Source organism: Brassica rapa, chromosome A01 (assembly GCF_000309985.2).
Source record: "Brassica rapa cultivar Chiifu-401-42 chromosome A01, CAAS_Brap_v3.01, whole genome shotgun sequence".
Taxonomy (NCBI): Eukaryota; Viridiplantae; Streptophyta; class Magnoliopsida; order Brassicales; family Brassicaceae; genus Brassica; species Brassica rapa.
The window spans coordinates 25,121,225-25,132,230 of NC_024795.2; the positions used below are offsets into that span (position 1 = coordinate 25,121,225).

An 11,006-nucleotide genomic window follows, 5' to 3' on the forward strand; every position below is an offset into this window, starting at 1 on the left:
CCACCTTGTAATTGAAGAAAAGATCAAACAACCACTTTCACCATTGGTTGAAATGTCAATCAACAAGATGGGTTTATTCACCATAAAGAGAGCGAAGCTTCAACTCTCTCTCTATCCCCATTTACTTAAAACCCACTCAACATTAACATTCGTGTGCCTTACAAGAAACAACACACATTAACACTCCATCTCACTATCACATAATGTGGTTAAATCTTCAACCTTCAATATCTTCTCCAATAAAATCTCTTATTCTTCTAAATCTCTCAGATTTTTACTAACAATCTTATTTTGTTATGGGATCTGGATGGTTGCTCCGGTCTCTCATATGTTTCAAAGCAGAAAAACATAAAAAATCAAACCAAAGCAACGTTAGTAAAACCTCCATTTTCAGTCCCTTTTCATTCTTGCATACTAGCTTCTTCAATATTTATGTTTTTTTTTTCAGGTACACTCTGAAACATTAAACCGTGTCAAACCGGTCGAATCAAGCTCAGCTTCCACTACTCTTACCGTAGAGATCGCTGCTACTCGCATTCAAAAGGCTTTTAGAGCATACAAGGCGAGAAAAAGACTATGCAGCTTGAAGAGCGCAAGGAGATTTAACGCACTGATCCAAGGCCATACGGTGAGGAACCAAACTTCGATTGCACTCAATGTGATGCATTCTTGGTGCGATATACAGAGTCAGATAAGAGCACGGCGTATGTATATGGTGACACAAGGTAGACTCCAGAACAAAAGATTGGAGAATCGGTTGAAGCTGGAGATCAAGCTTCATGAGATAGAAGTTGAATGGTGTGGAGGGTCTGAAACAATGGATGAGATTCTTGCGAGGATACAACAGAGAGAAGAAGCTACAGTGAAGCGTGAACGTGCAATGGCCTACGCTTTTTCTCACCAGGTCAATGAAAGTTGAGATTAACATTTTTAATTGGTTTGTGTTTTAGATATCTTATAGCTCAAGTAACTTTTCTGTTATTTTTTTTTTCAGTGGAGAGCTAATGCTACACAGTATCTAGGTCAAGCTTCGTTTAACCTTGACAAAGAAAACTGGGGATGGAGTTGGAAAGAACGGTGGATCGCAGCTCGACCTTGGGAGATTAGGACCCAATGCCTAGTCGCTAAACCGATCAAACCGGCTACAAAACGGGAGAAATTATCACCACCCAATGTGAGCACAAAGAAAACATCCGCTAAACCGGGTTTGCCAAACACCAAGGAAGCTGCAAAATCCAGAACGCCCGGTTCCGGATGAATTTGATTATGATTTTTTTTTTTTAAACTGTTTATGTTTACATTTAAGCATTGTCCTGTTTGATTTCTCAATTGCTTGGTTTATATAAATTGGTCGTTATTATAAAACACTCTTTTACAAGAATCTGATAAGAATCTTGTTGGGCTTTAGCTGTTGGGCTTTGTATACTGGGCTTTAGTATACATTAATATTTACTATATGGATGTCAAAAATTGTAGAAATATATCATTCAGGTCTTCGTCTTTTTCGTCTCTCTCTGTTCTCTCCATCGCTGAACATTCAGATCGCTAGCTGGTCGTGCATCTAATCTACTACTATTATATTTCTTCATCTTCCCATAGTTGAGGTAATTTTTTTTTCCTCCTTTCGATTATCATCGATCTCCTTCTTGAATAACAAGTTCATCTTCTTTCAATAGGATCGATCTTCGTCTTTGCTGAAAATTTTTTATGATTCGAGGTTTCTGAAAAAATTGATCTTCTACGTTATGATTATGTTATTTTCAGCAAATCAAATTCGAAAATCTAGTTTACAAAATAAAAAAAAAATCGAAAATTTTCAACTTTCCGACCAATCTAATTCCACTTTAGTTAGGTTCTGTAATAAAACCTAAACTTACTGACTTTTTGTTTTACTTTGATTTCTCTGATTCGCAGATCTTAACAAAAAATAAAATGAACAAAAACACACGGATCGATATTCCCTCTTCGTCTTCTCCATCCTTAGCTTCCGCAGACGGTGAGCTCCACGAAGACGACATCTTCGCAATCGACATAACTCACGCGCCTCGTCCTTCTCCCACGCAGCAACAACACCCACCTGCTCGTCACCTTCAAAGAAGCAAAAGCAGTTTAAAAAACGTGGAAGCTTCAGGTATCCTCGCGGCTCTCCCCGAGCCTTCAGGTGGAAACAGTTACCTTAACCACGTGTTTCACCACAAACCCGCCTCTGTTCTCTCCACTTCAGTCTCCTCCACAGCTTCTTCCTCCTCTTCTTCAGGCGGTGGTGCTCGAACCATCCCCGCCGCTCCTAAACCGCCTCAAGAACGGCTTCCGTTTACATCTTCTGGAGGGAAGTTTCCTCAGTCAGCTCCGGTGCGAGTTCCGTCGGCGATGATGAATCGTCATAAGAAGGAGTTCAAGTTGACTGATGTGGTGGATGTTGATGATGATGACGAAGGGGAGATGCTTCCGCCTCACGAGATGGTAGCTCGGTCTTTGGCTCACTCTTCGTTGCTGTCTTGCTCTGTGCTTGAAGGAGCAGGAAGAACACTTAAAGGGAGAGATCTCCGGCAGGTAAGGAATGCTGTTTTCAGAAGAACCGGTTTTATTGATTGAGTTTTCTCTTTTTTTCATTCTTTGATTTGTTGTCCCCAATTGAACCGGTTTTATTTGGTTTACAGAAACATTCCAATGTATTGTTCATATATGTTGTCTACATTACACGATTTGTTGTTTACTTCATATTAATCAGATTGATGTGATTGTTTGCTTACATTCTTCACATGTTTTGGGGTTTGAGTTTCACATTTATTCAACTTATAATGACGGCTTCGGAAAGTACTTGTTACATTGGTTGATGCCTAATCGAAATCCTACTATATAAAAGGAGCTATTTTGGAAACTTCTAAGATGTGCCACATAAGCAGAAAATTTCTGGCCAATCAATCTACCAGTTCATCTCAGACTGGACTGATATCCATGTCAATTATGAAGCCCAAACAATTTATTTGAATCTGAGTTAATACTGAAGTCAGCCCAATATCCATTTATGGTATATGATACCAAGAAACTAAAAAATTCATTCTATTTTATGAAATTACATGCTTTTGTTTAGTCTTTCGTCACAGTGACCAGAGACGTGTTGAATCACAAAGCTTCTCACGCATCCCACTATTATGCTATTTCAATTGAGGTTCTTAGTGTTGTTCTAACTTATATTTAAAAATAATTTTTATTAAATGTTATAGATTTTATTATTATCTTAATAAAATTTAATATAGATTTGATATATATTATATCAAATTGTATAAAACTAATAAAAATGATATAAAATTGTATAATTATCAAACATTTGGCCTAAACAATATTTTTAAAATTTTGTAGATATATAAGAAACTAAATATCATATGATTAGATATTTAGATGTTTAAAAATAGCATATTTTAAAAAGCTTTAGTAATACAAATTGTATAATTATATAAAAATAATAATATTACTAAATCTGGAATGTTATATATGAATATATATTTATTTTATAGATGATGCATAAGATATTACCAACATTAAATAAAATTATCCGTCTCATGTTTATTTTTTTAATTGTAGAGATGACATGTAGAAAAATGCCCAAAATGACCCTAATACCATAGATATATAGAAAATATAAAAATTTGAAATATAATACAATAATTATTTGTAGATCCAAACTGGTACGTTTAACTTTATGGGACGAGGAGACGTCTAATTTCAGGGAGTTAAATCTCATATCTACCAGAAAAAACCAAATCGTAATCATCACAAGTATCATTCTACGGTTACATGAAGGTAATAAACTAAACATAAAGTTTATGTCAAACTAAATGCTTACAAATATTTCACTTTTTCAGGGAAACTATCACTCATAACCACACCTGGATCGCGCTTCTACTTTGACAACGATATTGATATCATACAACGCTTCCAAAAGAGGAATAAATTACTATCCTAAACCTCATAGCAAACGACACCAGTCAACTTTTTTAAAATTTACGTTACAGCTTTCTACGTCAATTAAATAGGCACACTCAAATATTATTTTCTTTTACGAATATTAAATTCATCAACATAATTTATTATTCAAACTTAATTTAGTTTATAAAAAAAATGATCACCGCTTCCAACGTCTTCGCATTATAAAAGAAACAAAACTTAACTTACACTTTCAGAAACATCAAAACTCCCAATTTTAATTAAACTGTTCTTTAATTAAATATGTAATCCGCGCGAAGCGCGGACACGGGCTCTAGTTAGCTTAATGTTTAAAGTCGTCATAGTCTTCTCTGGGAAGAAAAATAATCACATTTTGTGTTGTCAGTGTGAGTGAATCTTCACTCGTTTCAAATTCTTAAATTTGCAACTATATTTATATGGAAATAGACAAGTGAAGAGGGGTTAAAAACCTATGACTTTTTTCACTAGATTTTTGATAAAAAGGAAGACATTGAGATCTTACTAGAGAGAGGGGTCCATTCTTAAAAGCGGCAGCTCTTTTACAATCTTGGTTCCATCTTCAACATCACTCTCAAGCCCATTAGATATTTTCAGGTTTAGTGAGAAACATGTTACTTGGTCATGACAGATACTGTACTCTACCTATGTCTTATAGAACATAACTTATTGAAGATTTTTTTATCAGTTGACAAACGGTAGACTGGATATGAGCTTCAGTAATGAGACCTTAATCGAAAGGTAAAGATTCAGCCTTTCTATCATTTGGTAGAACGTACTTCACCTTCTCATTTTGTGTGGTTGGTGATGTGTTTAGTACATCACATGAAAAGGTGTTTGCTTTTCTTTTAAAAGGCAAAATAATAATTCTCCGGCGCTAAATGAAGGTAACATAAAAACATCTGAAACCATGCATTTTGACAAACTTTTTAGATCCAAAATTATTTGTATAAAGAAGAATGATAGAGAAGATTTGAGAGTTTTGATCAGCCTCCTACATTTAGACAAACATGGGTGACTCTTTAGTACCTTGTCTCATGTCCCCATTCCTTTACTCATCAAAGACAACATCACATTCAAGTTTGGTGGATCTATTGTCCTATCACTAAAGTAGGTGAGTAAACATTTAGTGCCATCAGACAGATTACAAACCCATTTTTTTACTCTTGTGAGGAAAGTTTTCACTTGTAATTTAAGGGAACTGGCTAAATCCTCTTAAATGTTCCAGAAGAAGCAACAATTTAAAACTTACTGTTCATCGAAAATGACTAACATTTTATCATTGGGGCCAAAGGGATTTCAGTGAGATATGAGAAGAATCAACACAGGATTTATAGCTTGAACAGATCATTTAAGCTTATCTAGTTTGAGTTTTTTTTTGAACAATTTCTTAGCTGAGGAGAGCAGCAAAAATCCACATCAAAATATAGAGAAAGATGATTAGAGCATCAATGGAGTTGCACACAATAAGAACAAGGAACGGCAATTTCTCAAGTATCTGGCTATTGCAGTATCAAAAGGATGATGATTGATACAACACACAACAAAAAAGGTTTTCAGACAAAACACAAGAAGAATAAACCTTGGGATCTAACCATAATTGAGCTACAGAGAGTTGTATAACTGGTGAAAAAAAATCTGAAAATTACAATTGGCAAGGTGAAGATATTGGAAGAAGATGAAGCTGAAATGGTGAGCTACATTTGTTTGTTCTTCCTCTACTCTCTCATCCCTTCTTTGCCTTTTTCTTTTAGCCATTGTATACAAACCGAGAGAACACCTTTCCTGTTCAGAACAATCTAAGCCAAGTTTTCAATGTGAATGGTTTATTTTCCTGTTCCCTGCAAAACGGTTTATTTTCTTAGTTTAAACGAACAAGAAATACTTTACTGATGTAAAAAGGACAGAAGTTGAATAACCTGGAACTGGAGGACATTGTTTCGATTGTTATCAATGGCGAGAAACAGAGGAAGCAGAGGACGGTTTGTTGGTTAGACCGTCCTGCTGTTCCTCCTCTTGACCCTGAAACCGTGCTGGCACGCGAAAACCGGAAGAGAATTCACCTGAGGCAAACACCGGCGGAGGAATATGATGGCTGAGATCCTCGGTGGAGATGGACTGATGGTGATGAGGATCAAACCAAGCACGGATCATGGGCGTGTAACTGGACTGAAGGGAACCCCTCTGAGAACAAAGCTGACTTTGGCCAAGTACTGGCTGATACGACGTCGTCGGAGAAGGAGCAAAGAGAAACCCTCCTCCTCCGTTTCCTGTATCGGTTGCTCCGCCGCCGTTACAAGCCACCAGTCTCTGAATCGACTGTTGCTCCCAGCCATCGTACCCAAACGGATTGCTCTGTCCGTAGAACAGAACAGGCTCGGGAGCTGAGTGGTGGCGGTGGAGAAGCGACGGTGGACCATCCGGGAACGAGTGCAGCGATAAACGGAGATCTTGACTCGGAGGAGCTTCCGTCGAGGAGCCAACCACCGGGAAAAACGACTCTGAATCCGTCGACGGCGGAAGAAAACTCGGAAGCTCCGCCGCTCCGTCGAATCCACCGGACCGTGCACCACCGAACTGAAGCTGTTCCCGTTGCGGCGGCGGCGGCGACGGAGAGATTTTAGTTTTGGCGGCGGTTCTTCTCGGTTTCGCGTTGCGAATAGCGTCGGCGGGACTCCACGGAGGAAGCTGAGCGAGCTCGTCGATGGAAGTCTGAGCCTTTCTGATCAGCCAGTCAACGGCTTTGCTCGGACGGTCGAAGCCAAGGCGGTCTTGAACGTCGTAGAACTGAATCGCCGTGTGAGCCGACAGCCTCACGCGCCGGTCACGTGGCCCTTTGGCCGTGCAGACTTTGCTGTGCCGGTCTTTTCTCCCCGTCGACCGTACAATGTGACCTCCTTGCACCTCCACTATCTCGTCTGACGCAGCGCGGTGCCTCATTGAAGAAGGCGGCGGTGGTTGAGGGTGGAGGAAGTGGTGAGCTTCGTCGTGGTCGTCTGCCATTGGTTGAGCATATTGGTGAAGCTCGGAGTCTTGTTCGTAGAGGCGGCGGCGGCGGCAACGGTTAGACGGTGGGGAATCCAGAGTAATTCAAAATGGATGTAACTCTCCATAGTCTCACCTCAAAAACCGTAACCGTAAAAAAGCAGAGATAGCTAAAGCCTAGGAAGAAGATGATTCTTTATCAAAAGATGCAGACTAGCCCATGTCTGAATCTCTCTCTCTGCCTCGTTTAAATTCTATGTACTTCCTAGAGAAAAGCAAGAAGGAGACCAAAAGCGAGATGTGTAATTGACCAATCAAGAAGAAAAAAAGTAAATTAAAAGAAGTGTGTGTTTATGACGCTGGTGATGACGTAATTGCTAAGACGACAGTGTTTTCCTCTCATTAAAGATGTCTCCTCTCTCTCTCTCATTTTTTTTCATTTATCAAGGTTTAGTTGTTTTCTAAAGAGAAAATGACACAAAGAACACTAAATGAAGTTTTCCTCCCCAAACTAGCACTCAGGATCAGAATTCACAAAAATAGGTTTCATTAAAGGGGCAATTTACCCTTATGCCCCCTTCTTTAACTAATTTAAAAAACAAATTTGAAATCAATTTGTCGCCGTCCTCGTTTCATCGCTTCTTCTTCTCGTCTCTCCGTCGTCGTCGTCGTCGTCTCTCCGTCGTCGTCTCCCCGTCCTTGTCGTCGTCGTCTCTCCGTCGTCGTCGTCGTCGTCGTCGTCGTCTCTCCGTCGTCGTCTTCGCCTCTCCGTTGATCCGTCGTCGTCGTCTCTCCGTTTATTTTATCGTCGTCGTCGTTTCTCAATTGATCTGTCGTTTCTACGTCTATTCATCTCATTCTCTCTCTCGTGTGTCTGATTTGATTAAGGTTTGAATCATTTCATTTTGTTATACATTATCTAGGTTTTGTTATATATTATTCATTTGTTGATGATTTGAAGTTGATTTTGTAGAACAATGGAAGTTTTGTGCATCTGTGGACAATGGATCTCAAAAGAATCTCTCCAGTGGGAGTTTCTTGTTGATTTGAAGAGGAATGCATCAATCATTTCCATAGAAGAAGATCTACTGTATGAAGATTTGATGAAGATTGTCTCTGAAGATTTTAGTGTTAAAGAGGAAGAAATCAGTTTGAGTTATGGTTTTTCATTGGATATGAAATGTATTATTGAAAGTTTCCCCCCACTCTCGATAGGTAATACTCGTCAGCTCAGAACTTTCATTTCCAAGACTAGAGCATTTGATGGAACCTGTCGTTTGTGTGTTAAGGTTTGTATGATTTTTTCTTAGACTTTTCAGGATATGCTTCATAACCAAGTATTATGCCTTACAGAACTACTTGACTTATGCAGGTTAGTACTGATCCAGTTAGCTGTAACACTCAAGCTTCTGATACATTTGCTTCTACTGTTCCATTGAATGCCAATCCAGCGATTCTTTCTACTGTGCAGAGTGAAAAACAGGTACATTGTCCTTAATTCCCTTTTTCTGTTTGTGTTTGCATGATATGCTTCATAATCAAGTACTATGCCTTACAAAACTACTTGACTTTTGCAGAGTCTTCTATATGAAGGTGTTTCTACAGTTCCTCTGAATGCTCTTCCGGATTTTAGTACTGATTCAGCTAGCTGTAACATTCAAGCTTCTGATACATTTGCTTCTACTGTTCCATTGAATGCCAATCCAGTGATTCTTCCTACTGTGCAGAGTGAAAAACAGGTACATTGTCCCTAATTCCCTTTTTCTGTTTGTGTTTGCATGATATGCTTCATAATCAAGTATTATGCCTTACAGAACTACTTGACTTTTGCAGAGTTTTCTATATGAAGGTGTTTCTACAGTTCCTCTGAATGCTCTTCCGGATTTTAGCCCTGTCCATATTGGACTTTCACCAAACACGAGAGTAGCTGGCGATATTAAGGTGAATAGCTATTTTAAGACAAAGAGAGAGTTGATGTTGAGGATGAAGAAATGGGCTTTAGAGTGGAAGTTTGAGTACAAGACTGTCTCTTCTAACAAGTCAAGAGTGCTTTTGAGTTGTGTTGATGAAAATTGCACGTGGAGGATGCGTGCTATCAAGCTACCTGTTTCAGATTTTTTCGTTGTTAAAAAGTATGTTCATGAGCATACATGCGATACAACACACAGGAAAGCCAACCACAGACAAGCATCTGCAAAGTTGTTGGGTTCTTTGATTTCCAGCAATTATGGAGAAAAAAAGGAAGGTCTCAAACCGAAACAGATCATTGAACAGGTCAGGATGCTGCATGGTGTTCACATCAATTACAAACAAGCTTGGAGAGTGAGAGAAGAAGCTCAGATTTTGGTTAGAGGGACTCCTGAAGACAGCTATTACAATTTGTCTAGGTGGTTGTATAAAATCACAGAAACAAACCCTGGTTCCTTGACTTATCAACATGTTGATGCTGCAGGAAAGTTCAAGTATGCATTTGTGGCTTTTGGTCCATCGATAAGGGGATTTTCATTGATGAGGAGAGTTATTGCAGTAGATGGTACATTTCTGAAGGGAAAATTCAATGGGACTTTATTGGCAGCTTGTGCTCAAGATGGGAATTATCATCTATATCCTCTCGCTTTTGCAGTGGTTGACGCAGAAAACGGCGCCTCTTGGAAATGGTTCTTTAGAGGTTTGAGCCAGAAGATCCCGGACGCTTCGGATCTTGTTTTTGTATCAGACAGGGCTAACTCCATTTCTTCAGCGTTGGAGGATGTATATCCCTTATCTCACCATGGAATTTGCAGGATCCATCTGCTCCGCAACATCACTCCTACATATGCGAAGACTGGGTTGCTACCTCTGGTGGAAAGCGCTGCTGATGCCTATACGTGTCACGAGTTCTGGTTAATCTTCAAGGACATAAAGGATAAATGTCCTGAATTGGCTAAGTATCTGGAAGAGTCTGATTTTAGGAAGTGGGCACGAAGCTATGCGCCTGCGAACAGGTATAATATCATGACTACCAACATTGCAGAGTCTCTCAATTCTATGTTGAAGATGCCTCGTGAGTTGCCCATTATCTCTCTCCTTGAAACTATCAGATTGACGATGACCACTTGGTTTTTTGAGCGACGCGAAGCGGCTGCGAAACATAAGCACCTGGTTACTCCAAAAGTTGTTCAGAAATTGGTATCTAGGTTAGGGGCCGCAATGTTGTTGAATGTGTATCAAGTTGATCGAAGCGAGTTTGAGGTGAAGAATGAAACAATGAAGTTTGTTGTTGACTTGGAGAAGCGGCATTGCACATGTAATGTTTTCGACATTGACAAGATCCCCTGCATCCATGCCATCGCTGCTGCTAAGCATATCAAGAGAGATGAAAACCGTTTTGTTGATGCTTCTCACTTGACAGAAACGTGGGCTAAAGCTTATGCTGAAAGCATACATCCTGGTGGAGAGTTGTCAACGTCCACCTATCCAGAGAATATTGATGAACTGTCTTGCCCACCTCCAGCTACCAAAAAGAAAAGTGGACGCCCTCCTACAAAGAGAAAGAGATCCGTTGGCGAGTTTGGGGTTCCTGGATCTAAATCTCAGTCCCACAAGTGCAGCAGATGTGGCACAGGAGGGCACAACAAGATCACATGCCAGAGGCCTATAGGATGAAGTTCTACATTTTTACATTTTTATCGATTATTATTTGGATGTTTGGCTATTTTGATGGTTACATGATATGCACAAGACCATATACATTTTTTCTTTTGGAACCCTATCCTGAATAAGTATGATTTCTTACAACTTTTGTAATATACAACATTATCTTTTGATCTCATTTCAATTTTTAGTTTAAACTTCTTTGCTAGAAAAAAACACAGTAATATTCAACTATTCTGGAATCCCATCCAACTTTTGTAACATCCAACTTTTGTAATATACAATGTATTTATACTATAAATTGTATGGGTAAATTCAATTATGTGGAAGCAACTAACAGATGATTCTCCTCAGCCTAGCGGCTAAACCACGAAACCTATGATACCGAAACATTTGATCGACCCGGGTTCGACTCTCCTACG

The 11,006-nt window shown here is 39.2% G+C and overlaps 4 protein-coding genes across 5 annotated transcripts; 3 read left to right on the forward strand and 1 right to left on the reverse strand.

Moving 5' to 3' along the window:
* The first annotated feature begins 65 nt into the window (after window positions 1–65).
* On the forward strand, window positions 66–1,381 carry LOC103841709 (protein IQ-DOMAIN 1). Its single transcript, XM_009118261.3, has 3 exons — window positions 66–371; window positions 449–904; window positions 995–1,381. The coding sequence occupies exons 1-3, from the start codon at window positions 297–299 to the stop codon at window positions 1,256–1,258; spliced, it is 795 nt and encodes a 264-aa protein (XP_009116509.1). The 5' UTR covers window positions 66–296; the 3' UTR covers window positions 1,259–1,381.
* LOC103841718 lies at window positions 1,372–2,756 on the forward strand. The gene is made up of 2 exons (XM_009118272.3): window positions 1,372–1,604; window positions 1,915–2,756. The coding sequence occupies exon 2, from the start codon at window positions 1,933–1,935 to the stop codon at window positions 2,593–2,595; it is 663 nt and encodes a 220-aa protein (XP_009116520.1). The 5' UTR covers window positions 1,372–1,604; window positions 1,915–1,932; the 3' UTR covers window positions 2,596–2,756.
* A 2,637-nt stretch (window positions 2,757–5,393) lies between these two features.
* On the reverse strand, window positions 5,394–7,249 carry LOC103841727 (transcription factor TCP4). The gene is made up of 2 exons (XM_009118284.3): window positions 5,886–7,249; window positions 5,394–5,807 (listed from the first exon to the last, which is right to left on the reverse strand). The coding sequence occupies exon 1, from the start codon at window positions 6,967–6,969 to the stop codon at window positions 5,917–5,919; it is 1,053 nt and encodes a 350-aa protein (XP_009116532.1). The 5' UTR covers window positions 6,970–7,249; the 3' UTR covers window positions 5,394–5,807; window positions 5,886–5,916.
* Window positions 7,250–7,686: 437 nt separating this feature from the next.
* On the forward strand, window positions 7,687–10,762 carry LOC117128897. Of its 2 annotated transcripts, XM_033281678.1 has the most exons (5): window positions 7,749–7,839; window positions 7,925–8,240; window positions 8,324–8,434; window positions 8,529–8,690; window positions 8,785–10,762. In XM_033281678.1, the coding sequence occupies exons 2-5, from the start codon at window positions 7,929–7,931 to the stop codon at window positions 10,594–10,596; spliced, it is 2,397 nt and encodes a 798-aa protein (XP_033137569.1). In that variant the 5' UTR covers window positions 7,749–7,839; window positions 7,925–7,928; the 3' UTR covers window positions 10,597–10,762. The 2 variants fall into 2 exon arrangements, with proteins under 2 accessions (XP_033137547.1, XP_033137569.1); XM_033281656.1 differs by having other exon boundaries at window positions 7,687–8,240.
* The last annotated feature ends 244 nt before the right edge of the window (window positions 10,763–11,006 follow it).

What these genes read in the sequence shown, in the direction of transcription:
- LOC103841727 (XM_009118284.3), bottom strand. Translation starts at nt 6,969, where the DNA reads ATGGCAGACGACCACGACGAAGCTCACCACTTCCTCCACCCTCAACCA.
- LOC117128897 (XM_033281656.1), top strand. Translation starts at nt 7,929, where the DNA reads ATGGAAGTTTTGTGCATCTGTGGACAATGGATCTCAAAAGAATCTCTC. An exon ending in CCTGTCGTTTGTGTGTTAAG is followed by an intron (nt 8,241 to 8,323) that starts GTTTGTATGATT and finishes TGACTTATGCAG; the next exon opens with GTTAGTACTGATCCAGTTAG. An exon ending in CTGTGCAGAGTGAAAAACAG is followed by an intron (nt 8,435 to 8,528) that starts GTACATTGTCCT and finishes TGACTTTTGCAG; the next exon opens with AGTCTTCTATATGAAGGTGT.
- LOC103841709 (XM_009118261.3), top strand. Translation starts at nt 297, where the DNA reads ATGGGATCTGGATGGTTGCTCCGGTCTCTCATATGTTTCAAAGCAGAA. An exon ending in AAAAATCAAACCAAAGCAAC is followed by an intron (nt 372 to 448) that starts GTTAGTAAAACC and finishes TTTTTTTTTCAG; the next exon opens with GTACACTCTGAAACATTAAA. An exon ending in CCTACGCTTTTTCTCACCAG is followed by an intron (nt 905 to 994) that starts GTCAATGAAAGT and finishes TTTTTTTTTCAG; the next exon opens with TGGAGAGCTAATGCTACACA.
- LOC103841718 (XM_009118272.3), top strand. Translation starts at nt 1,933, where the DNA reads ATGAACAAAAACACACGGATCGATATTCCCTCTTCGTCTTCTCCATCC.